At 38.3% G+C, this 24,453-nt stretch overlaps 1 protein-coding gene and 1 long non-coding RNA gene across 3 annotated transcripts in view; one reads left to right on the top strand and one right to left on the bottom strand.

Annotated features, from left to right (window-relative positions):
* The window catches only part of LOC145456459 (uncharacterized), a 183,882-nt gene that overhangs the window by 122,122 nt on the left and 37,307 nt on the right, over nucleotides 1-24,453 (bottom strand). The window lies entirely within an intron of this gene.
* The window catches only part of LOC145456427 (uncharacterized), a 45,521-nt gene that overhangs the window by 6,785 nt on the left and 14,283 nt on the right, over nucleotides 1-24,453 (top strand). Inside the window, exons 1-4 of one of the 2 annotated variants that reach the window (XM_080334548.1) lie at nucleotides 14,164-14,248; nucleotides 19,684-19,718; nucleotides 21,833-22,049; nucleotides 22,489-22,560. In XM_080334548.1, the coding sequence (XP_080190674.1) occupies nucleotides 14,185-14,248; nucleotides 19,684-19,718; nucleotides 21,833-22,049; nucleotides 22,489-22,560 (388 nt within the window). In that variant the 5' untranslated portion in view covers nucleotides 14,164-14,184. Of the gene's footprint in view, nucleotides 1-14,163; nucleotides 14,249-19,683; nucleotides 19,719-21,832; nucleotides 22,050-22,488; nucleotides 22,561-24,453 lie in introns of those variants that run through there. The other variant, XM_080334546.1, reaches the window with a different exon arrangement.

Genomic DNA, 24,453 nt, shown 5'->3' with positions numbered 1-24,453 from the left:
CTCTTAACACAAACACGCATATTATCACTTGTCAACTCTATCATGAAAATCCTCGAACCTGTATTATTAAGAATGTTATAGTACGGCGTCGGAATCCACTCGCAAGATGTGGTAAATCCAGATAATCCAAAATGAAATATTTGGACTTTGACATAGTCTGAATTGAAATAGATTGACAAACATAACTACCAACTTTCCACGTACCATTTCGATATTATACGCACATTGATTTGAAACAAGTAATGAAACATTACAACTCTATTCACGATTCGGCTTTCCGTTTGTCAATGACACATTTTAACATCTTACCACACTCAAAAGAATTATTCATAACATTAACCGGTGTTAAAAATATAGTTTTCACTTACTTGATTATATCACTACAACTCGCAAACTTAATTAATTCGTCCTGGTTGTATTCATATGACCGATAATTTTTATCCAAATATAAAGGTCGGCCAGATCTACTAAAGGTAAATTGAGATCAACCAAAATGAAATAGTTTGACTTTGGTGTAGTGTGAATTGAAATAGATTGACAAACATGACTAGCAACTTTCAATCCATACATATTTAGAGATTATGCGCACATTGATTTGAAAACAAGTAATGAAACATTACAACTCTATTCGCGACCTCTCTTTACGTTTGTCAAAGAGAGTTTCAGAAATATTATCACTATGACATCTCAACATTTTAACATCTTACCATACGCAAAAGAGTAAAATACAAAAACCTTGTCAAGTCAATCCGTTTGTAACTTACCAGAACAACTCAACAGCACCCGTATGAAAAGTAAACAAGATTGCTCGAGTAATCACTACAATCAAAAATCCATAACAAGTTCGGTTGTATTCATAGTCCGCCAACTCGTATTTTTTATTAAACTGTAAAAGTCGTTACTATTCTGCAACATAAAGTAATTACTACTCGGTGCGCGCAACTTGAGATTAACATATGTTTTGAGTATACGAGATTTGAATGCCTGACCAACGTAGATGAGAATTCATTTCTTACAATCGAACACAGGTGTTGTATTGAAAATTATCATGATGTAAACATAAGGATTGACACATTGATTTGACATATGGGATTTTGTAATAGTCGATCATGACTTGATTATTAAATTACGACGTAATTAGACCAGGATTGTGTTAAAGGTTATTACTATACCAACAAACTTTTCAGTACCATTGTTATTAACATATCGATTTGTAAAACTACGCATGTCTGAAATGTTTTGATTGGGAAGAGTAAGCCGTGTTCGTAAAAAACCACGCAGCGTATTGTGGGTATCAGGAAATATTTTACAAATGTAATTATCTCCAGTGACCAAGACTAATTTTTCCGTTATCATTCGCTAAGGTAAATGTCATCACAATACTCTGTCACTAAAAGACGGTACTTGCATGTGATTGAATCCCTAGCAACTCACTAAACCGAACTCCAAATAAATTTTACTCACTCGACGGATATGAAACAGCGTCGCTTAATCGGTCTATATCGTTTTTCTAAATGCAAATCATATCCACCCAGCAGAAAACAATTTTCACTCGCTTGGTAATGAAACCGAAGTCTCCATTTGATATTTTATTTTTGGTCAAATACTTTGCAATGAACACATTTGAGTGGCTGAGCTTTACATCATCAAGCTGTCATCTGTAAATCAAGATTACATCCAACTTGTAACTGTATCGTTTAACTACCGGGTTGCATCAGTTTGCTATTTTTGTCATTTAGTGACTGCTGAACATACCAAACGATACACATTCACTTACGAAATACTGTGTTGATCGTAATTTCCATCATCGTGACAATCGAAGTACATTTGTTTCGATTTCATAAAAACCAACTTTTCTATGACATGATAAATTTTTGAAAAGTTATGCTTAGAAGATTGGTGCATCTCGCGAAAAAATAATATACCACTCATATTGATACTGTTACTCCATTGACCGGTATTTTCAAACGAGTCGATTTTCAACCGAGCAAAATTTATTACTTGAGTTGTCCCGCTTACTATATTTAAATGTAAACTCACCCGTCTTTCAAAACCACAACAAACAATGATAAAAAGTACACAAGCAAACACAACAAGTTTTACTTTTGTAGGACACTAATTATTATTCCACGCATCTCATTTCATACTAAGTGTATATGAAAGATATTCATGGTACACGAAAATATTCGATATTCCATGCTACGAACATACGCAATGATTGGGGACGCTTTCACACTATTTCGATTTAGTGTAACAAAAACAACAACAACAATTTTCACTCTCTTGACTTATGAAAACAACAGACGAACCTTCATTCAATATTTTGTTTTTGTCAACTAGTTACTTTTTCATGAGACCCCCACAACTCTACAAAAGTACGAAAGATATTTACATCACACAAAGTAATCAACTTTACTCGATATTCTCACATTACGAAACTAAAGAATGGTTGGTTTGACTCTACAAACTGTTTCTTTACCTCAAGACCTTTATTGTCTGAATGGTTATTCATGTATCTTAATAATCAAATAGTTCAACACAGAACTAGTACGAACAGAAACATCAGAGTTGTTTACACAAAAGTTTGTATGTGTACAGTATGCGAATACCATGTGTAAGTCCAGCACAATTGCGGTATCCATCCGAGTTTAGTTAACACAAATTTATTACAACGGAACCACGTAAACTTTCGTGAAAGAAAAGCATACTCACTTCCAGAGGGTTATGTCAACGCCATAGCAGTAAATCAGCTACTCCAACAACAAAGTACATATGTTTTCTAGTCACGGTCCTTACATCTTTCACATAGATCAATCTACTTTGCTACCGAAAAGTGCTGAGTCATCACATGATTACCCTCACAACAAAACAGCTAGAAGATATTATCATACAAAAATATTCCTAACCCTTTGCGCACCAGCGACAAATCATACAACAAACATTTTTTGTGAGTCGAATTGTTGTTCAGTGTCAAGTCTACCTGTTGAAACGTACATTAAAACAGTCACAATTCAATTAAAACCACAAATCTATTTTCATTTCGTCACAAACTGTCACATACAGAAAAATAAATTTTCTTTCCCCAACACATACTTGTAACCAATCGCTTTCATTAAACACTCAACTCCATAAAAGTATTTACTTTCTACAACATAGACATTCCGATGTAGTCAAGAGATATTTTTATTAATCAAAATCATCGATTTCTGTTCACGGCGTTCGTTGCATGTCATACCTGTGGGCTCCGTATTAAAATGGACACGACACGACTGAATGTAACGGGGTAGAAGTCTATCGCATCGATTTACATGTGGTCTTCGCTACGGTTTCAAAAAACGAATCATCTATTTTGCATTGGTCAAGACCGAGCGAACCAGTTACATGTATTCGCGGTAAGGATTTTGCTTGTCATATGCGAATGATAGGGTTGCTACTCCGACAAATCAACCTACAACAATCTTCTGACGATCATAATAGCAATTTCATTTTCCGCCCCATCGTAACTGTATACGCACGAAAAGTATATTATACAACTCGGCAACTACGTTTAACAAGACCAATCACACTACCAGCGTTGAACACAAGATACCTACCCAAGTCAAAATATCATACTGGTTTGGACAACTGACGTTTACCTGTGTAAAATTATCGTTTTCACTTGGAGGTCAACCGTTACCTGACTAAAATACCGTTATCCTTTGGAGATTTATCGTTTACCCAGTGTAACAAACCCCTTCTCCTTTGGAAATCTATTTTTTCCCTGGATAACAAACCCTGTTCACGTGGAAATATATTTTTTCTCTGGGTAACAAACCTTTTTCACTTGGAAATATATTTTTTCCCTGAGCAACAAACCATTTTCACTGTGCAACAAACCATTTTCACTTGGCGGGTCGTCGTTTACCTGAGTAAAAATATCATTTTCCTTTGGAGATCTGGCGTTTACCCAGTGTAACAATACATTTTCTCTTGGTCATCTAGCTTTTCCTAGAGTAACAAAACCATTTTCATTTTGAAATCTGACAAACACACCTGACAATTTGGTATTTGTTGTATTGACGATAGTTTGAAATAGATTAAAACGAACAGTGACGGAAATATACACGGACTACCGGTTTCAGAGTATACCCCCATCAGCCGTATCACATCAATATCATCGGTTAACCACATACAATATGCTCTTGTACACCGAAATGCATGTTTTGGAAAATTGGACAATAGACCTCGATAGTTCTGTGATGTCCGGGTTCGTGCTTTGGATTTTCCAGAGTCAAAATGTCTGAATAAAACACCTCCTCGACGATGGTTGGTATGTGGATAACGGTGTTCGGAAAACGGTTGGATTTATGTCACCCATCGCGATAACAATTCCAGGTCGAGTTTTCCCCCCGCATGTTTACTATATTGTGTCTTTATTGGTCAATGTATGTCTCGACATTCAGTTTGAAATCGGAAACCATGATAAAGTATGTAACCGGATCCGGATATCAACTCTGAATCGATAAACCAATGAACAATATTCAAAGTAAACATGTTACACCCTGTGTTTCCACGAAAAAATACCATCCAGACATACGTCGCGCTTGTTTGCCCACACCAGTATACGCGTAAATGGAGGTGTGTGACATTGCATGCAATGTGTTGGTTAGGGTTGTCCAAAATTTGGAAAATCTTAAAAATACCCCGTGATTGTGTCTCATTCCATAGATTATTGATAAAAAATAACAATGAGCCCAAAAGAAGCTCACGGGAACGCCGTTAAGATTTCGGCCAAAGCGTTTTAAAGTAGCTGCCCAAGAATGGGCGTGCCACCGACCATAGAACGGCGAGATGACTAGTAATCAAATAATCACGGCTCCTGATTGGCTAATTGGCTATGCTTCAATGATCACCACAGCAACAACTTGCTGATTATGTGCTCAAGGAGTCTGCTACCGGTGGGGATTCTGAAATCGAGTTGTTGGTAGGTTGGCAGATGATGATTTAAGAATAATTTAGGACATGTTAAGGTACGAAATACATGATGAACAATCAACAGCTGCTTCACAAAAACTTCTACAGCATGACTGCTTTATTGGAAGGAAACGGCTGTAGCCTACATGCCGTGTTTTCACCGAGGGAAAGCAAAGGCGCTTATGCAAGCGGTAAACGAATTCCCCGTTTGGAAAGGATCCATCATCAGTGAACACAAATATAAAGCTTATCAATGACACGATACCGTAATTTGTGTGATCTTATTAGGCTCAAGCTGTAATATATAGGTGACGTTTTGAATGATATTGGAATCGGCTGAATCAGCGGGTTATGCTTGGCACTCATCAGATGCTTACAGTAAATTGAATTCACTTGTAAGTGTTGCTAAAGTCCCTAATGATAACGCACACTCGCACAGGCTATGCCCAATGTGGTATGTCAAAGTCCCTATTGATCCCGCAGAAAATAGGTGTAAAGATAATCACAGACTATACTGCATAGTATCCAGCATAGTTTGGACATGATATCCAGCATTGTGCTTACTTTACACCTCTTTTCTGCAGCATCATTAAGGACTTTGACAACACTTACATGTGAATTCAATTTGCTGTAAGTATAACTGCCAAGCACAACCGGCTGATTCAGTCAATCCCTAGAGCATTCAAAATATCAACTATATACTACAACTTGAGTCCAATAAGCTGTCACAAAGTATAGTGTCATGGTCAAGCTTTATATTTGTATTCACTGATGATGGATCCCTTCTGAAACGGGGAATTCGTTCACTACTTGCATAATCGTCTTTGCTTTCCCTCGATGAAAACACGGCATGTAGGCTACCGCCGTTTCCTTCACAGCAAAGCAGTCATGCTGTAGAAGTTTATGTGAAGCAGCTGTTGATTGTTCATCATGTATTTCGTACCTTAACATGTCCTGAATTAATCTTAAATCATCATCTGCCAACCTACCAACAACGCGATTTCAGAATCCCCACCGGTAGCAGACTCCTTGAGCACATAATCAGCAAGTTGTTGCTGTGGTGATCATTGAAGCATAGCCAATTGACCAATCAGGAGCCGTGGTTATTTGATTACTAGTCTTCTCGCCGTTCTATGGTCGGTGGCACGCCCATTCTTGGGCAGCTACTTTAAAACGCTTTGGCCGAAATCTTAACGGCTTTCCCGTGAGCTGCTTTTGGGCTCATTGTTATTTTTTATCAATAATCTAGGGAATGAGACACAATCACGGGGTATTTTTAAGATTTTCCAAATTTTGGACAACCCTAGTGTTGGTATACAAACATCGGGGAGTGAGCCTTCGATCCACAGACATTATCATAGCCGGTAATTTTGATGCAGATCGAATGTCATCAAGCACACCCGATAACAATACCAATAAGCCACATTGCAATGACTCTGAGTCCGCGCTGTTACATCGATATTTCGACCCCGTTCACTGATTTACTCGATGGTTTTGTCGCGTTGTAACATTACAAGATAGTCATGACCCTATCTCCGGACAGATCACCCAGATCGCTAGTGACTGGATACATTGGTCAATATCCGTCGTGTTGTCGACACCGAAGTTCTGTGCTGAGACTGCAGCGTTCTATCTTGGTGAACTATCGAATTACGGATGCTCGAAATGATTGCGATCAGTCTTTCAGTCACGATACATGGATGTCGCTACTCCCCGCATAACGACTCCAGATAAATATCGTGAACAGTGATTCTGCAAATCTCGGACTGATACTGTGATCCAATAAGGTGTGGTTCTGTGGAGTGAAGACAGCAATCGTACACCACAATAGAACACTACCTTTCGTGATTTCACGCGCAATCATAAAACACACCTTCGTATGGGTTTGTCTAGTTCGTCCGGCGACATTTCGAAAACGGTCATCGCCATAAAAGATCGGAGTTGGTCTCGTCATATCGGTAACATTTTGAAACGGCATCGTCACAAGGCTATTGACGTCGATTCTGTTGGTCATGTCAATCCGTTTCACAATCCACCGTTTTTCAACTCCCCGCACCGTAGTGTTACGACACAGACAAGAAGCATCGGTGGAAATAATAAAACACGGAAGGAACACTTTGGTGTTATTTGACATGGATTTTACACCTGACGAACCTTACATTCGAGCGATGCATTGGAACGACGCTTGTATTATTGACGTAGAAGGAACAGAAATGTATCGATTTATTGGTTTCGTACATATCCAACGAAGATCTGGGTATATGATTGTGCACGGTTCGTATATTCGACTGTGAACGCTCTATTGGTATATGTTGTACAGTTCACTTTCTACGTCGTGCGAATAACCCATGTTACGGTTCCATGTTTGTGTGTCTGTATGTCATGCTTCAGATTGACTCAGAGTCATTGCAATGTGGCTTATTGGTATTGTTATCGGGTGTGCTTGATGACATTCGATCTGCATCAAAATTACCGGCTATGATAATGTCTGTGGATCGAAGGCTCACTCCCCGATGTTTGTATACCAACACATTGCATGCAATGTCACACACCTCCATTTACGCGTATACTGGTGTGGGCAAACAAGCGCGACGTATGTCTGGATGGTATTTTTTCGTGGAAACACAGGGTGTAACATGTTTACTTTGAATATTGTTCATTGGTTTATCGATTCAGAGTTGATATCCGGATCCGGTTACATACTTTATCATGGTTTCCGATTTCAAACTGAATGTCGAGACATACATTGACCAATAAAGACACAATATAGTAAACATGCGGGGGGAAAACTCGACCTGGAATTGTTATCGCGATGGGTGACATAAATCCAACCGTTTTCCGAACACCGTTATCCACATACCAACCATCGTCGAGGAGGTGTTTTATTCAGACATTTTGACTCTGGAAAATCCAAAGCACGAACCCGGACATCACAGAACTATCGAGGTCTATTGTCCAATTTTCCAAAACATGCATTTCGGTGTACAAGAGCATATTGTATGTGGTTAACCGATGATATTGATGTGATACGGCTGATGGGGGTATACTCTGAAACCGGTAGTCCGTGTATATTTCCGTCACTGTTCGTTTTAATCTATTTCAAACTATCGTCAATACAACAAATACCAAATTGTCAGGTGTGTTTGTCAGATTTCAAAATGAAAATGGTTTTGTTACTCTAGGAAAAGCTAGATGACCAAGAGAAAATGTATTGTTACACTGGGTAAACGCCAGATCTCCAAAGGAAAATGATATTTTTACTCAGGTAAACGACGACCCGCCAAGTGAAAATGGTTTGTTGCACAGTGAAAATGGTTTGTTGCTCAGGGAAAAAATATATTTCCAAGTGAAAAAGGTTTGTTACCCAGAGAAAAAATATATTTCCACGTGAACAGGGTTTGTTATCCAGGGAAAAAATAGATTTCCAAAGGAGAAGGGGTTTGTTACACTGGGTAAACGATAAATCTCCAAAGGATAACGGTATTTTAGTCAGGTAACGGTTGACCTCCAAGTGAAAATGATAATTTTTCACAGGTAAACGTCAGTTGTCCAAACCAGTATGATATTTTGACTTGGGTAGGTATCTTGTGTTCAACGCTGGTAGTGTGATTGGTCTTGTTAAACGTAGTTGCCGAGTTGTATAATATACTTTTCGTGCGTATACAGTTACGATGGGGCGGAAAATGAAATTGCTATTATGATCGTCAGAAGATTGTTGTAGGTTGATTTGTCGGAGTAGCAACCCTATCATTCGCATATGACAAGCAAAATCATTACCGCGAATACATGTAACTGGTTCGCTCGGTCTCGACCAATGCAAAATAGATGATTCGTTTTTTGAAACCGTAGCGAAGACCACATGTAAATCGATGCGATAGACTTCTACCCCGTTACATTCAGTCGTGTCGTGTCCATTTTAATACGGAGCCCACAGGTATGACATGCAACGAACGCCGTGAACAGAAATCGATGATTTTGATTAATAAAAATATTTCTTGACTACATCGGAATGTCTATGTTGTAGAAAGTAAATACTTTTATGGAGTTGAGTGTTTAATGAAAGCGATTGGTTACAAGTATGTGTTGGGGAAAGAAAATTTATTTTTCTGTATGTGACAGTTTGTGACGAAATGAAAATAGATTTGTGGTTTTAATTGAATTGTGACTGTTTTAATGTACGTTTCAACAGGTAGACTTGACACTGAACAACAATTCGACTCACAAAAAATGTTTGTTGTATGATTTGTCGCTGGTGCGCAAAGGGTTAGGAATATTTTTGTATGATAATATCTTCTAGCTGTTTTGTTGTGAGGGTAATCATGTGATGACTCAGCACTTTTCGGTAGCAAAGTAGATTGATCTATGTGAAAGATGTAAGGACCGTGACTAGAAAACATATGTACTTTGTTGTTGGAGTAGCTGATTTACTGCTATGGCGTTGACATAACCCTCTGGAAGTGAGTATGCTTTTCTTTCACGAAAGTTTACGTGGTTCCGTTGTAATAAATTTGTGTTAACTAAACTCGGATGGATACCGCAATTGTGCTGGACTTACACATGGTATTCGCATACTGTATACATACAAACTTTTGTGTAAACAACTCTGATGTTTCTGTTCGTACTAGTTCTGTGTTGAACTATTTGATTATTAAGATACATGAATAACCATTCAGACAATAAAGGTCTTGAGGTAAAGAAACAGTTTGTAGAGTCAAACCAACCATTCTTTAGTTTCGTAATGTGAGAATATCGAGTAAAGTTGATTACTTTGTGTGATGTAAATATCTTTCGTACTTTTGTAAGAGTTGTGAGGGTCTCATGAAAAAGTAACTAGTTGACAAAAACAAAATATTGAATGAAGGTTCGTCTGTTGTTTTCATAAGTCAAGAGAGTGAAAATTGTTGTTGTTGTTTTTGTTACACTAAATCGAAATAGTGTGAAAGCGTCACCAATCATTGCGTATGTTCGTAGCATGAGCGAATCTATTCGTGTACCATGAATATCTTTCATATACACTTAGTATGAAATGAGATGCGTGGAATAATAATTAGTGTCCTACAAAAGTAAAACTTGTTGTGTTTGCTTGTGTACTTTTTATCATTGTTTGTTGTGGTTTTGAAAGACTGGTGAGTTTACATTTAAATATAGTAAGCGGGACAACTCAAGTAATAAATTTTGCTCGGTTGAAAATCGACTCGTTTGAAAATACCGGTCAATGGAGTAACAGTATCAATATGAGTGGTATATTATTTTTTCGCGAGATGCACCAATCTTCTAAGCATAACTTTTCAAAAATTTATCATGTCATAGAAAAGTTGGTTTTTATGAAATCGAAACAAATGTACTTCGATTGTCACGATGATGGAAATTACGATCAACACAGTATTTCGTAAGTGAATGTGTATCGTTTGGTATGTTCAGCAGTCACTAAATGACAAAAATAGCAAACTGATGCAACCCGGTAGTTAAACGACACAGTTACAAGTTGGATGTAATCTTGATTTACAGATGACAGCTTGATGATGTAAAGCTCAGCCACTCAAATGTGTTCATTGCAAAGTATTTGACCAAAAATAAAATATCAAATGGAGACTTCGGTTTCATTACCAAGCGAGTGAAAATTGTTTTCTGCTGGGTGGATATGATTTGCATTTAGAAAAACGATATAGACCGATTAAGCGACGCTGTTTCATATCCGTCGAGTGAGTAAAATTTATTTGGAGTTCGGTTTAGTGAGTTGCTAGGGATTCAATCACATGCAAGTACCGTCTTTTAGTGACAGAGTATTGTGATGACATTTACCTTAGCGAATGATAACGGAAAAATTAGTCTTGGTCACTGGAGATAATTACATTTGTAAAATATTTCCTGATACCCACAATACGCTGCGTGGTTTTTTACGAACACGGCTTACTCTTCCCAATCAAAACATTTCAGACATGCGTAGTTTTACAAATCGATATGTTAATAACAATGGTACTGAAAAGTTTGTTGGTATAGTAATAACCTTTAACACAATCCTGGTCTAATTACGTCGTAATTTAATAATCAAGTCATGATCGACTATTACAAAATCCCATATGTCAAATCAATGTGTCAATCCTTATGTTTACATCATGATAATTTTCAATACAACACCTGTGTTCGATTGTAAGAAATGAATTCTCATCTACGTTGGTCAGGCATTCAAATCTCGTATACTCAAAACATATGTTAATCTCAAGTTGCGCGCACCGAGTAGTAATTACTTTATGTTGCAGAATAGTAACGACTTTTACAGTTTAATAAAAAATACGAGTTGGCGGACTATGAATACAACCGAACTTGTTATGGATTTTTGATTGTAGTGATTACTCGAGCAATCTTGTTTACTTTTCATACGGGTGCTGTTGAGTTGTTCTGGTAAGTTACAAACGGATTGACTTGACAAGGTTTTTGTATTTTACTCTTTTGCGTATGGTAAGATGTTAAAATGTTGAGATGTCATAGTGATAATATTTCTGAAACTCTCTTTGACAAACGTAAAGAGAGGTCGCGAATAGAGTTGTAATGTTTCATTACTTGTTTTCAAATCAATGTGCGCATAATCTCTAAATATGTATGGATTGAAAGTTGCTAGTCATGTTTGTCAATCTATTTCAATTCACACTACACCAAAGTCAAACTATTTCATTTTGGTTGATCTCAATTTACCTTTAGTAGATCTGGCCGACCTTTATATTTGGATAAAAATTATCGGTCATATGAATACAACCAGGACGAATTAATTAAGTTTGCGAGTTGTAGTGATATAATCAAGTAAGTGAAAACTATATTTTTAACACCGGTTAATGTTATGAATAATTCTTTTGAGTGTGGTAAGATGTTAAAATGTGTCATTGACAAACGGAAAGCCGAATCGTGAATAGAGTTGTAATGTTTCATTACTTGTTTCAAATCAATGTGCGTATAATATCGAAATGGTACGTGGAAAGTTGGTAGTTATGTTTGTCAATCTATTTCAATTCAGACTATGTCAAAGTCCAAATATTTCATTTTGGATTATCTGGATTTACCACATCTTGCGAGTGGATTCCGACGCCGTACTATAACATTCTTAATAATACAGGTTCGAGGATTTTCATGATAGAGTTGACAAGTGATAATATGCGTGTTTGTGTTAAGAGTTTGATTTCAAGTTGACAAAGACAATAACTGTATAATGCACATACTTGTGGTTCTTGATTCTTGTAGAGTTATAGTTGGTATTGATTCTATAGGTGTGAAACAGCGGCGCGGAATGTGCGAATAATTCAATGTGGCTGAAAGTCGGTGTCAGTAATATTCAGGTTACGGTCGAATCAAAAGATCACGTTAAAAAGATTTCTCAAATTAATTAGAATTGTACCGAATTAACACATTCAGATACGAATCAACTTGAGCTGTGTAGTAAGTTTCATTTCAAGTTGTCAAATTGATACATTGCTTGAATATTTTCATGATTCTTATCATACAACTAAAGTCAACCACGTTCCGAAGTGTCAAAACATATAACGACCACAAGAAAGTGTCAAATTGTTGGTTTACGAATCACCGTCTCTGTGACGAACTAATTACGGAAATATTACCTTGTGAGCGATCGGTATGTCTGTAACACCAAATCATGAGCGATCGCTATGTCTGGAGCATTACCCTGTGAGCGGTCGTAGGATTTTAAAATTATTTCACACCTTTTTGAATAAGCGAGATCAATGATATTCTCTATAACCATCCTGATACGCGAAGTCTATATCTAGGGTCTTATCCAGTAGACCAGTCACCAAAGAAACCAATTAGCGGAAAATACGCTATCACCATTAATTACGACGAATCGAGTTTGCCTGGGTCTCACTGGGTGTCTATTTACAGAGATGAGGATACTCATTTTCATGATTCACTAGGTTTCGGACCACTAAAACCTCAGATGTTCCAATTCCTGGAGCCGGCTGAATTTTCCGTGACTGGGAAACAGTTACAGAGTAAAACTTCAGATGTGTGTGGAGATCATGCTATTGCATTCTTGATAAAAAGAGCACAAGGATTTTCAGCCGAGGAATACTTGAATAATTTTGGCGATGATAAAAAAGAGTGAATGATACGATTGTGCGTGCTTTTGTGAAGAGTTTGATTTCAGAGTAATAAATGAATGTATAAATGTGTATACTTGTGATTCTTGTTGTGGTTGTGAACAGCAGACTATTCTGTAGGTGCGAAACAGCGGTATACAAGGTGCGAATAATCCGATCGGAAAGTACTATTCAGGTTACGTAGGAATCAATAGCGACGAAAGACTTAGAACACGATCGGTCATTTGTCACGCCTGAACTACGATATCTTCATGTAGAACCGTGTGAGCGAACGCTATACCTGTAACGTTATCATGTTGCGTCTATATCAGCTACGTCACCGTGTCACCGCATCCATAAGAATAACGATATATCATTGTCGCACTCACCGTAAACGTTGGGATTACTTCAAATTGGTCATATATAATATTTTTGAATATAATACTAAGTAATGGCGTCACTGTTTACTATACTTGATATTCAACACCACTTCACCAGAGATCCCTATACCCGTAACGTTATCAGGCAGGACATCGACACAACGTATACCTGAAAGGGTGGTATCACCGACGAGACGGCAGGTCATCAGCGATAGAGACTCGAAAAGGGTGGAGTCACCAACACGATTTTTCACGGCAGGTCATGAGCGAGCCCTATACCTGAGATCCCATAAGAACACATGGCAGGTCACCAGCGGAAGGGGGGTCAAAACGGTGGGGTCACCAACACGAGTTTCGCGGCAGGTCACCAGCGGGCCCATAAGAGCCCCAGGCAAATCACTACCGATCTATATAACTACTGATGTAAACGGACTCTAATAGCTTTGGTGTAATGCATTCCTTTCAGGATTGAGTGATATGAAGCGGTGAGTTTAAAGAGGCGATAAAATATTATAAGTAGAGATATGAATTTCTCTTGATCTCATAATTTATGAACGTTTGTCGACATTGGAAACTCCATTATTTGCATTTAGTGTCACATTATTCGTCAGCAGAGCAACGTGAAGTATGCCCAATGGGCATGTCGGGTGCTTATACAAAGATACACATAAATATGTGTGACGCACGACACTAAACTTCCTTACAAATGCGTGATACTGAAACATCACCAAACACTGATCATGTAAAGCTGTGCGACTGAGTTGAAGATGTACAAGAATTTCCTACCCATTTTTATAATACTCGGAGCTGGCTTAGGGAAAAGTTTGATAGGTAAGCAAAATGCAAGAGAATATTCATTTTGTCGCAGTTGGATTAGATATAGTGTGGCAGTCGCTATAGGATACTATTATCCTATACCAAGGGTCTCAAACACGCGGCCCGCGAGAGCATTTAGGGCGGCACGCGTCGAAACTAGGGCTTTTCAAATATTTGGTAATGGTTAAGTGATACGTATTTTTAATGAATCTTTTAAAATGAAAACTGATAATTCACTCAAAGATTGATTCAAAAATATGAAACTGTTCATCAAGACTCCCGATAACATCATTTTTTAACCACTATACGATTCGTTGGAAGATGTTCTAATACATGATGATTACATGATGATTGGGGCAAGTTTTTGCAACTTTTGCAACTTTTTTACTGCTTCCGGGAGCTTCCTAAATACTCAGAATTTATGAATTATGATGTTTTAAGCTGTTTGAACTTTGAAGCAATTTTATATTGCAACTTTTTATATTTTATGCTACTTCGTACCGTAACTATTATTATTGAGTATTGCGCAAAACGTAAAGGAGTGATCTATAAAACATTTTATAAAACTATTTCTAGTATGGTTCTCTCTTTGGCTTACTTAACAAAGAGCTATGTGATTGATTAGCCGCATCTCGATGTTATCTATGATAGGCTTACCATACGTCCTCTTTTAAGAGGATTTGTCCTCTTTTTTGACTTTTTTTGAAAGTGTCCTCGGAGGACGCCCTTTTGTCCTCTTTTTTGAGATTTTGTCCTCTTTTTTGAAAATTTAGGTCAGATTCAGAGCAAATTGCGAGTAATATATCGCAAATTAGCACAGAAGTGAAGCTCCGGCGGGTATTTCTGAGTGAAAAACGGTGATTTTAGCTCTGAGCGAAAAGATGACCTTTTTTCCAGTCATCCACCTGGCAACATGGAGAGAAAAACGGTATTTTGAGATATGAGCGGAAAAGATGACCTTTTTTTTAGTCAACCGATCACAAAGTGGGGAAAATTCACCGGTTTTTGAGAATTCTTCTCCGGTTTTGCAAGTCTGAAATTTCTGAAAAAGTGTCCTCTTTTTAGATTTCCAAAATTTGGTAAGCCTAATCTATGACGCAATGCCGAACAAGCTAGAAGTTCAGCAACCTCAAGTCAAGCACAACAGTGCCTGAACTTTATATGTAAATAGATCGATTGATGGATTCACTGTCGCTTAAATTTAGGTCATTCCCAATTTGACGGACGCATTGTATTGGTATAGTAAATAGTAATCGATCAGCAATTCTGGGTTTGTGTAGCGTATTTCGCTATCTAAGCAAGTCATTATGGTAACCATTGGCATTCTGTTGCCCCTTGAAGTATAGTTAGTTACATCTTGGGTCATCATGGGTACCTTTGTCCATGTCATTATCGTTAATTATATGTGACGTAGTGATATTGGCCTACACTCCACCACGGTAACACCAAATGACTGGACATTCTATAACTATGGCATTAATTATTTTATTTACGCTGGTATTTATCTGTTCCAATAACCAAAGGTAAATCCAACGCTATTTTGATTTGATTTGGGCAATGACATGATTAATACCCTACTCAGCAGGAGTATACCCGGAATCTGGATTATGCTACACTGCTCAAATGCTGTGATATCACATCAATCTTTGTTACATTCTACAAGACTCCGCCTACAGTTGTGGGTTGTGGCACGTCAAATGTCGGCTAGCTGCAAAATTAAAACGTAATACCTTTTAAGATGACATGGCACCAGGGGTGATCAGTAACGAAGTACTTCTACTTTTGGGAAGTACCCAAGTAGTTTTCCTCTACTTCTGCTACTTACTCCAGTAGATCTGATTTTCTCTACTTCTACTTCTACTTCGTAATATTTTGTGATCTACTAACTTACTTTTCGCTATTTTCAGTTTGTCAATTAGAAGTAGTTTTATTCTCCAATACGGAAGATAGCCTGAATTTCGGGGCGGTTTTCAAGGAGTACCAACATTTAATATTCATAAAAGTCCAGTAAAGCCCAGAAATTTTGTTGCGCTTCGCGCACAGTAGTTATGATTGAATAGTATATTCATATTGAAATGAACCCGAATATTTTCGGCTGACACTCGTCAGGGGCAATCGTCAGCAACTAGTAGAGAATTCAAAAGAACAGCGTATATCAACAATCGTAACACAAAACATGACGTCACCAGCACGAAATGTCGAATACGAGAGCGTTCAATGTACTATTTTTAGATGATACACGAACTCTTTTTGTTGACACAGCCTTGGCTGGTGTATTTCGATAAAAGTCGACTCGTATTCGACATTATTTCGTGCTGGTTACGTCATAATTTGTGTTACGATTGTTGATATACGCTGCTCTTTCGAATCCTCTACTAGTTGCTGACGATTACCCTTGACGAGTGTCAGCGGAAAATATTCGGGTTCATTTCAATATGAATATACTATTCAATTGTATGTTGAAGTTCTGTACCTACAAGAAACAGTAGTTATGGAGTGACAAATATATTTTCATGAAAGTATCAGTGAATATAATTTAGGTACCGGATTGCTTGGTTCCGCTCACACCGCATTGTCTCCCATATCAACTATTTCATCGCAGTAAATATGTCCCACCATATCGTTTGAAATTACCGCTTCGCAATTACCCACCAATCGTAATCTAGCAGCCAATGACGTGTCCTGCTAATCTGGAAAATCCAGCTTTTTTGAACGTTACACCTATTTTAGCAGATCACCTCGGAAGTTTTATGGAGAAAAGACATGAAATATGTTTTCCACTTTTTACAAGTGCTATTTGTATTTCACTTATATTTCGAGTATCATACATTGAGTTTTATTTACTTTCAGTACTTTTGTCTGCAGAACATACATGTTGAAGCATAAAAACAAGCGTAGTGTAATAATGCCTCTAGTTCCGAAAATAAAGTTACGCTAAAAATAACTTTTACGATCCACAACATTTGTTATTAACGTATAATAATCGCGCAAAGTGTTGAATCCGTATCTGATACAACTTCTCCGCAATGCTCTTCGCCTAAACTTGGGGCCTTATAATATGCAGTAGGGCGCCATGTCATGATATTCTCTAAAACGGGGTCTTCTAGTGAACAAAGGGTTAGTATCGTATTTCCATATCAATATTATAATTTGCATCCCATGATGCGAAAGAATGCTTATTGTGTCGAAAATTGATACCTCCTGGAATGCATGAATACGAATCAAACTCTCTGCACCTTCCGCATAGCTCAATTTGCAGCTTTTGACAGAACGAATTAAGAGTGTTTTCAAAACTACTTACTTACTTGAGTAGATTTAAAGTCAGTCAATTCTACTTCTAGTTCAAGTAGTTATAGGGGGCTTATGGAAGAAGTACTTCTACTCGTACCTGAGTAGATTTTTTCGTCACTACTTCAACTACTACTTGAGTATAGCTTTGTTGACTACTTCGACCACCTCTGCATGGCACATTTTTCCTCTCGCATGGAGTCTATATATCTCATAATTTCGAAAAATTCAGCTTACTCTCTACCAAGTAAAATACCAACTTTCTTTGCAGATATAAATGTGATTTTCATGTCATGCATTAAAATTGGTACTATCGTAAATTGCATTCTCACGGGGTGTGTGGAATGCCAGTCTGCAATGTACCGTCAAATAAGGTCTATACTAGCAAAGACATCGTATACTCATATTTGATGCTGCGGTCCGCGGCGTCAACAAAAGCTATAGAAAATCGGCCCGCGAGCACATTCGAGTTTGAGACCCCTGTCCTATACTGACAAAATACGCACCCATTATTAATGTTGGCTGTGGCGGTCGCGTCGCTCTCATTTTCCTCGTCGCCATACCCCCGTCGTTGTTGCAACTTACTGTCATGACTATTGTCAATATTGGGCCGTTCTTTATATATCCGCTGTTCGTATATGCAGCCAATGACTTTTTCACTGTAGGCACCGAACCCAAACCATTATCACCGATGGTATTTGCTGCTCAGAGCCTATCCCCACAGAGCATCGATAAATATATATTTTTTAATGTCGCGAGATTCATTCCTAATCGCTAGGTTGCATTCTTCAGTCGCCAATCCGCAATAAAATTGCTAAATATAGCACCAAAATGCTAAATTTGCTGTTAACTGCTATGCATTTGTAATGGGCGATAACGGTCAGTAGTGAAAACAATACTAATCATGTACCAGCACAAATTGATATCCGTTAGTACACAGCGTGCCCAAGTCCGATCAAATTCGACATGAAATCGTTATTAAAACTGTTTGATGGACATGAATTTGGGTTGAAATTGTGATTTTGGTAGTATAGCCGAAATCCGACAGTGGTTCCTAAATATTTTAGACCGCGACCAAAATCTGAGTCTGAATGATATTTCATGACCCAGGCCTCATACATTAAAAATAATACATTTAACTACCAGTATGCTGAGCTTGTATACGGGCATGTATGACATAGAGAACGCGCAGACAACAGTCGTACGCAACGCAGCGTTATGAAGCATATCTGACGCACGCGATTTCAAATTGTGGTGCATTTATTCTCCTTGGGTCGCAGTTGTGCTACATTTGTCCCTCTGTCCACTCAAACTGCAACGAAGGGACTATTCACGACCCGACATATCAATATCTGAGGTTTTGACCAACCTGCGACGGTCAATTTTGACCAAGGTTTTATCACCTCCGGCCTTTTCAGCACCGCACTTTGCCCAGCCGTATTTAGCCAAAACTTCATGTCTCAATGTGTCCCGTCGCAGAAGGTGGTTGGCCTTGAAATAACTGTGTACCTTGCTCCAGAACCTGCTCGCTGCACACCCGTACACCAACAAGTATCCCAACGGTATACGACAGTGTTTCTCGGACAAAACAATGTCGAATAAAATCATATCATGAATACAATCCAATATATATATATATATATATTCAGGTCGGCACATTTTCATGATCAAGTCATTATAGTAACGACGTTTTACGTGTCCGTCTTGTTGGCTATAGTATACCCAACACAATGATCCCAGATATGTACAGACTAACCGCATAAAATCGTGCATTGTTTTTTGCGGCAAGAAATTCAGCAAATATCACACACATATATTATGAAATAATAAAAGATCGCTCTGGTGCTGTCACGACCCAAAATTATACCCTTCATGATCCATGTTTGGGTCGCGACTCTTACTTTATGAATTCCTGGTTTATGATTAGCATGATTGAGGAGGCATATTAAATATTAATCCCAATGACATTCATGGTGACGATCACGGTAGCGTTTCATGTCTCATGCAGCGACGAATAAAAAAACAAATTCCTCGGATCTACCACATATTCAAGCAGTTTCCTGGGTATGCATGACTTGCTGGGGCTACATGAGTTGCAGTCATGCTCAATTACAGGATTCAGGCTAAAATGGCTTACCAAGATGTTTCCTTTTGTTTTGCAGATGGAGCGACGGTGGGAGGGCATGCTCAGATCAGAGTAAAATAACGTTATATATATTTCCTTTACTTTCGTTACAGCTGTAGAAACCTGTACTCATACTAGAACAGAGGTGGTCAGTAACGAAGTACTTCTACTTTTTTGAAGTACTCAAGTAGTTTTCCTCTTCTTCTGGTACTGACTCAGGTAGATCTTTTTTTCGCTACTTCTACTTCTACTTCGTAATATTCATGAAAATACTTACTTACTTTTCGCTATTTTCAGTTTGTCAAGTAGAAGTAGTTTAATCCCCCAATAAGAAAGATAGCCGAAGGAATTTCGGGGCTGTTTTCACGTAATTTTCATAAAAGTCACGTAATACCTAGAATTTTCGTTGCGCTTCGCACACAGTAGATATATGGCGTGACAAATATGATCTAACGAAAGTATCGCTGAATATAATTTAAATACCGGGTTGCGTGGTTCCGTTCAAACTGCATTGTCGCCTATACCAAACATATTTCATCACAATAAGTAACGTTTGAAACTATCGTTTGGCAATCTACCAATAACCTATTATACCTAGCACCCCCATGACGTGTCCTAATCTGCAAAACGGACTTTGACTATTTTAACGTTGGACCTGTTTTAGCATACAATCGTTGTAACTTTCTGGATGAAAGACATTAAATATATTTTCCGCTTTTTAGAAGTAGTATTTGTATTTTTCTTTCAATTTCGAGTAATATACGTTGTTGAGTTCTAATCATAGTTTCAGTTCTGTTGTCTGGAAAACATATATGTCGAAGTCGAAGTATAAAAGCAAGTGTATTATTGCCTTACATTTTCCGAAAATAAAGCTACACACTATATGAAATTTTTACGATCTGCCATATTTTTAATTAACGTATACTAATCACGTAAAGTGGTAAAGCCGTATCCGACACAACTTCTCCGTACTGCTCTTCGGCTGAACTAGGGGCCTTATATTCTCTAAAACGGGGTGTTCGAGGAAACAGAGGATTAGTATCGCATTTCCATATCAATGCTATCCCGTGATGGGGACGAATGCATATTCTGTCAAAAATTGACACCTCCTGGGGTGCATCAATATGAATCAAGCTCCCTACACCTTCTACTTGTACTTGAGTAGATTTTTTCGTCGCTACTTCTACTTCTACTTGTGTTGCTTTCTTGACTACTTTGACTACCTCTTTACTAGAAGTAGAAGTATATCCGTGATTTCTTTTCATTTACAAGCGAAAGTAACTAACCAATGATAAAAGTAGAGGTTGCTGTACACCGGTGGTTCCCAACTTTTTTTCCTCCTGCCCCTTTTCAGAAATTTACGTGATGAAGCGCCACCCATATTTTAAGGGTGGTAGCTTGTAGGCTACTGAAGATGATGGACAAGTTTTGCCGAGTGTGTATTAGGGCTGTTCAAAAATAACTTTTTTTTCCGATTCAAGCCGGTCACCTCTTAAATCGTCAGGTTGCAGTAGAAAACCTTGCTCACCAAATTTCACTCGATTCCAACCAGTAAAGGCCTCCGCAGATCCAATTAAAATTTTTAATTTATTATGGAAAATTGAAAAAAAAAATTTCCAAATTTTTCTGCCAACCCCATAAAATTGTTGAGCTGTCTTCATAGACGTTGCAAAACAAATTTGTGTCAATTCCGACCAGTAGAAGCGGAGTTATTGGAGTTTTTCGTTGAAATTTCTCGGATTATCCTTGATTGGTGGATAATCCGCCATTTATCAACGAAAAACTCACATAATGATGACCACATACCTATCGGGTTCGAGCCCAATGTACACACGCCGATTTTACCTCTGCGATTGACGATACGGTAAAGTTGCATTTGATTGTTTTATTGCTTTGTGCAACCAGAAAATGAACGGAAATGTGGTATTGTCCTATAATTTATTCGCATTACAAACATTGAATTTAGCTCAATAAAATAGCGGGAATGCTGCACCCAGTTTTTACCTCATGCATGTACTAAAAACAAGGCAAAGACAAGGTTAAGAACCACTGGTGTACAAGGTCCCTGCAACAGACACATATTTATTAATATGATGGTGATTTCAAAACATAATGTACTCCGGATCGTTCGGCAACAAGTCCATCGTTTTCGTGAAGACATACGGATTTTAATTGTTACATTTCAGCAACTTCGATATCCGGTCATTGGTCAGGTGAGACAACCATTTCAACAAATGCCCTATCGTGTCGTCACTCAAAGAAGACAGCCATACCAAACCGATAATAGAAGAAGAGTAATTCTTGTCCCAAGCCCATATAGCCAACCGAGATCATCGTCATCACGTTCAGAGAGCTCTTCTGGAAATATTGGGTTATTGCTGTACCTCCTATTTCGAGATACAAGTAAGTTTCCGCTGTCTGAACTTTATCCTCAATCTGAAACGACTGTATTACACGAAGACGAAAATTTCAAGTGACCAAGTGTACTTCTACATGTAGGCCAATATCAGGAACCAAAGAGCACTTCGTCACCCCCCTCCCCCCCCCCCTCCCCCCCCCCAAAAAAAAGAAGAAAGTTGGTCTTGAGCCCCCATAGAGGGATAAACCAAAGTTCAAATAAATTGTTGCGTAAATTTTCGAAAAATAAATAGGTAATTTATGTTCATTTACAAAATAATTTTGGGCCTCCTTCAAGCTCGCCCCCCTAAATAGGGGGTTTGGGTGCGGTAGTTACGGTCCTGGCCTATAGCCGTTAAATACTCTGGTGCGTTATGATAAGCATATCGGATAGTTTCCTGTATTGAACCGTTCGGTTTAACAAATGCACCTCGCCATGTTTTAGGCACATCAATTCTATCAGGATTATCGAACATTTTGACTCCGCTACCACAAACAGTGATCATCGAAGCAACAAGTAAGTATAGGTCCATTGTCAAAACGATGAAGCTTAAGTTATAGATCTTTCACCTTTATGGCGCCAACAGTGAAGTGACAAATGCCTGATGTCGTATGTATATTTATGATATTTGTGGCTAGAACAGCGGGGTGACCTATTGCAGTGATGCCAGCTAATTTAGGATATACTCTGACGATGTCGCTTAACACTTAACAGTGTTATGTGAAGTTATAGTGGATATTTTTGACGAATCTGGACGAAGTGGATAAAATATAATGACACTCGCAGTAAATTTATAATCAACTACAAGTAGAAATAGTAATTTTCAAATAGACATAAAAACTACTTCGAGACGAAGTAGAAAATGAGAGGTCTGAAAAGTACTCAAGTAGGTGGTCAGCAGGTCGCATACTTCTCAGAAGATAAATCTGAGGTGCCTACTTTCGGAATTGAAAAATATATCTTCCCGACCAACGGAAAATGATAAATGACGCATGCGAATAGATATAATATTCAAAGATATATTCCGTTACGGTGATACCGGACAATTTCACTCATACAATTGATGCAAACTGACTAAAAACTGCTTTCTACTTTTCAATATTCAAATAATAAATAGTTGATGGTTTTGTCGAAAAGCTGTTCGAGTAGAAGTCGAAGGAGTCTAAAAAAACAACCATTCGGGTATGAGGTCCTCGCCAGTTAGCTTCGGGCGGGTCCATTGGTATTAATTACTATTACTATATTGAAGCATGTTGTTATTTCTTGACGACAAGTAGACTTCTCGCTACTCAACTGAAACAATATTTTTTTCTGAGACGCACGCGATTCAATTTCGCATTTCTTCCCGCAGTGCGGATTATTTTACTCGGAGGACCGAATTTGTACCGTGGAGATGCTATAATTTTGAGGGAGGGAAAAGTATCCAAATTGAAAGCTACAGATCTACTGACACACGGTGCGAAGAAAACTCTCGAGTTGAATAAATCCGCACGAAAATATTCAAGTTTATGTTGATTTGCGAAACGACTTTGGGCTATAAATAGCGTATAATTTCACACTATGTCTCGCACCCTCGGCATCGGTGCTTCGTATCCCCGAATGCTCCATGGAGCCCTAGTTAAGAACCGCTGCTCTAGTACGGACAATTCATATCTTCTATGGTCCCATGGTCATTACTCTAGTGCAGGGGTGTTCAACCTTGAAATATCGACATGGTGTAAATTACTACGGATGGTGTGAACGTGAGGTTCATGTTCGCGTTCTGTGTGTGAACCAGTGGCGGCTCGTGAAAATATCGGGTGGTGGGGCAAGGGCTGCAAGCGACTTTTTATCGAGATGACGTCACAATGGCGTTTTCCAACGTAAACAAGTAACTTGATGATGGTACGGTAAGAGGTGAGGTGTGACTTGAAGTGTGGTAACTGCGTAAACGGCGTACAGAACAAAGATTCAACACGGTTCATGTTCGCACTAGACCTGACTAATTATCTGCAGAAATGGAAATGACTATAACTCGAGAGATAACGTAAGCCAAATTGGAAAGGTCAACGAGTTCGGACGGATACGCAATTGTTGTCTCATAGATTGGGCCTGTCATATTGAAATCAAAACATCATTCTGAAGAACTAAGCATGGCAGCCTCAGAAATTCGGTCTCGGTACAGCATAGGAGATTTTGGCCTTGAAACTGGAGACTGTAAATCTGCTGCGAAATCGCCTTTGGAAAATATATTACCGAATAAATACGTGAATGAAAGCCTTAAACTTAGTAGCCTACACTGTTAGATGACATCATCGAGAAGTGGCCTCTTGGCCCTTTTCGGTATGGTACACTGTCAAAATTAATGCGAACAGTCCAACACCGAATTTTGCGTAAAATTTACTGAGGAATAGGCTGATCAAGTGATCA

The sequence above is a fragment of the Botryllus schlosseri genome, chromosome 14 (genome assembly GCF_051294905.1).
Source record: "Botryllus schlosseri isolate E-star chromosome 14, Bs_hap1, whole genome shotgun sequence".
Taxonomy (NCBI): domain Eukaryota; kingdom Metazoa; phylum Chordata; class Ascidiacea; order Stolidobranchia; family Styelidae; genus Botryllus; species Botryllus schlosseri.
Note: the sequence above shows the minus strand (reverse complement) of the source record. Positions and strands in the feature narration are given on the sequence as shown.